Source organism: Silene latifolia, chromosome X (genome assembly GCF_048544455.1).
Source record: "Silene latifolia isolate original U9 population chromosome X, ASM4854445v1, whole genome shotgun sequence".
NCBI lineage: Eukaryota > Viridiplantae > Streptophyta > Magnoliopsida > Caryophyllales > Caryophyllaceae > Silene > Silene latifolia.
In genome coordinates this window covers 42,417,258-42,419,788 of record NC_133537.1, presented here as the reverse complement: position 1 = coordinate 42,419,788, position 2,531 = coordinate 42,417,258, and the positions used below count along the sequence as shown (strand labels likewise).

General features: G+C 39.8%; 1 protein-coding gene across 1 annotated transcript; it reads right to left on the bottom strand.

The window, feature by feature from the left end:
* Positions 1 to 1,439: 1,439 nt before the first annotated feature.
* Positions 1,440 to 2,144, bottom strand: LOC141617255 (uncharacterized). Its single transcript, XM_074434439.1, has one exon. It carries the CDS (start codon positions 2,142 to 2,144, stop codon positions 1,440 to 1,442), a length of 705 nt encoding a protein of 234 aa, XP_074290540.1.
* Between the last annotated feature and the right edge of the window lie 387 nt (positions 2,145 to 2,531).

The window sequence follows — 2,531 nt, the reverse complement described above, 5'->3', positions numbered from 1 at the left end:
CCATGCCAAAGAAACTTCCTACAGATAACATCAATTTTGTCCAACACAGTTTTGGGCAAAATAAAAATGCGAGCCCAGTAGTAATGTAAAGTGCTAAGCACAGCTTTAACAAGGACAACTCTCCCTGCATAAGAGAGTTTCCTGGCCCCCAACCTAGCAATTCTGTCAGTAATTTTGTCAACCAAGCATTGACAGTCCAAAACTCCCAGCCTCTTAGGGATAATATTCACCCCAAGATACCTAAAAGGTAGGACTCCTCTCTGCATACCCGTGGCCTGTGCAATTGCATGAACTATGGAATCAGGAATCCCATTACAATAGAAATTTGATTTCCCAGTACTCATGTTCAAGCCAGAGGCATCAGAGAAGATTTCAAAAGCCCTAATCATGATGTTAACTGAATGTATGTCACCTCTGCTAAACATCAGAAGATCGTCAGCAAAACAAAGGTGAGTGAGATTAATTCTTGAACATAGAGAATGATGCTTGAACCCCTTAAACTGATGCAAGGGTTGTATCAGTCTACTCAAATACTCCAGGCATATAGTAAATAACAGAGGGGAGAGGGGATCCCCCTGTCTGAGTGCTCTCCTGCCCTTAAAGAAGCAAAAAACTTTTCCATTTAATGCAAGGGAATATGAAGGAGAAGTAACACACTCCATTATCAGTTGAATGCATTGGGATGGGAAGTTCAAAGCTATAAGCATCTCATGAAGGAAGTTCTACTCAATGGAATCATACGCCTTCTGCAAATCAATCTTGTTCAGTAGCCTTTGTGAGCAAGCTTTCCTTTTATAAAGTTTAATCAAATCCTGGCAGATAAGAATGTTACCCACAATATCTCTCCCTTTAATAAAAGCACTCTGGGCAGGATTGATGATGTCAGGGGGGATTTGACTCAACCTAGAACAAAAAACCTTAGCAAGGCACTTGTAAACTGTATTGCAGCAGACAATTGGCCTAAACTGCAATACAGTAGTAGGGAGTTCGACCTTAGGTATAAGAGTCAAAATAGTATTATTTGATTCTTTCAGAACTTTTCCAGTAGCATAAGCATTCCTTACTGCAGCACAAATTTCCTTTCCAACAACTTGCCAACTATCATTGAAGAATTGGCTACTATAGCCATCAGGACCTGGTGCCTTGGTGCCCGGTATTGAGAACATAGAATCCTTAATCTCCTCATCAGTCACTGAAGCAATCAAAAGATCTCTATGTTCAGCAGAAAGACACTTCCCAGTTTTAATAACTCCATGATTCAAGGCCTTTACCCAGCAGATGTCCCAAACAATCCTTTGTAGAATTGTTCAGAAGCCCCTTTGATATCATCAGGGTTACTACACATCTTACCATTAACATCCTTTACTTGGTACACATGATTCATTGACTTTCTTCTTTTGATGCTTAAGTGAAAGAAGGAAGTATTAGCATCCCCCTCTTTAACCCAAGTTTTCTTTTGCTTTCTGAGCTAGGTACAGTTCCTTAGCCTTAATCAACCCCATCAGATCATGAGCACACTCTCTCTCAGCTTTACACAACTCAGTATTAAGAGGGTCATCCCTCAATTTCTCCTGATACTTCTGTAGAGCAATTTCAATAACATGAGTTAAATTCTCAATATCACTAAATTGCTCCCTGTTCAATTTCTGCAGGCTATGTTTCAAACCTTTGAGGTTTTTGGCGACTCTATACATAGGAGTCCCCTGAATATCAACCTGCCAACCAAACCTCACTACATCTTCAAAATTATGAGCTAGTGCCCACATATTAAAATATTTGAAAGAGGATTTCCTCCTTGTGTTGGCCATAGTGTACTGAACCACACATGGGCAGTGGTCAAACACCCCCTGAGGTAGGAAGTGAGCCACTGAATCAGGGAACATCTGCAGCCAATCATCATTTATCAAGACTCTATCAATCTTACTATATACTTTGGTTCCATTTTCGTGCTTATTATTCCAAGTAATGTAAGACCCAATAATTTTGCCTTCCTGTAACTGACACTCATCTACAGTTGTTCTCATAGGCAGAATATCAGCCAAAGTAACTTCGGCACCTCCAATTGTATCTCCCGCTCTCATGATACTATTGAAATCACCACCCACAAGCCAAGGCCCATAAACTGTGGTGGCATACCTTCTCATATTAGTCTATAAACCCTCTCTCTCAGCAGCTTTATTAAAACGATACACTAAAGTAAAATAGAAACAGACCCCATGCATCATATCCTTGTCTTTAGTATGAATGCATTGTGCAGTAGTATGAAGCAGGTCCACCTGAAACAATTTAGGATTCGACAAAAGCCAAACTCTCCCTCCTTTTTGAAAGCTATTGTTAGTACAGATGGCCCAATCCCCACTCATATTATTCCTAGTATTAATCTACTTACTACCTTTTATTTTTGTTTCTAACAAACCAAACAGCCCAATTTTATTCTGGTGCATAAACCACCTTATTTCTTTTTTCTTGGAAATGCTGTTCAGTCCTCTAATATTCCAAAAACCCAGACTACCCATTATCAGTCAAACTCC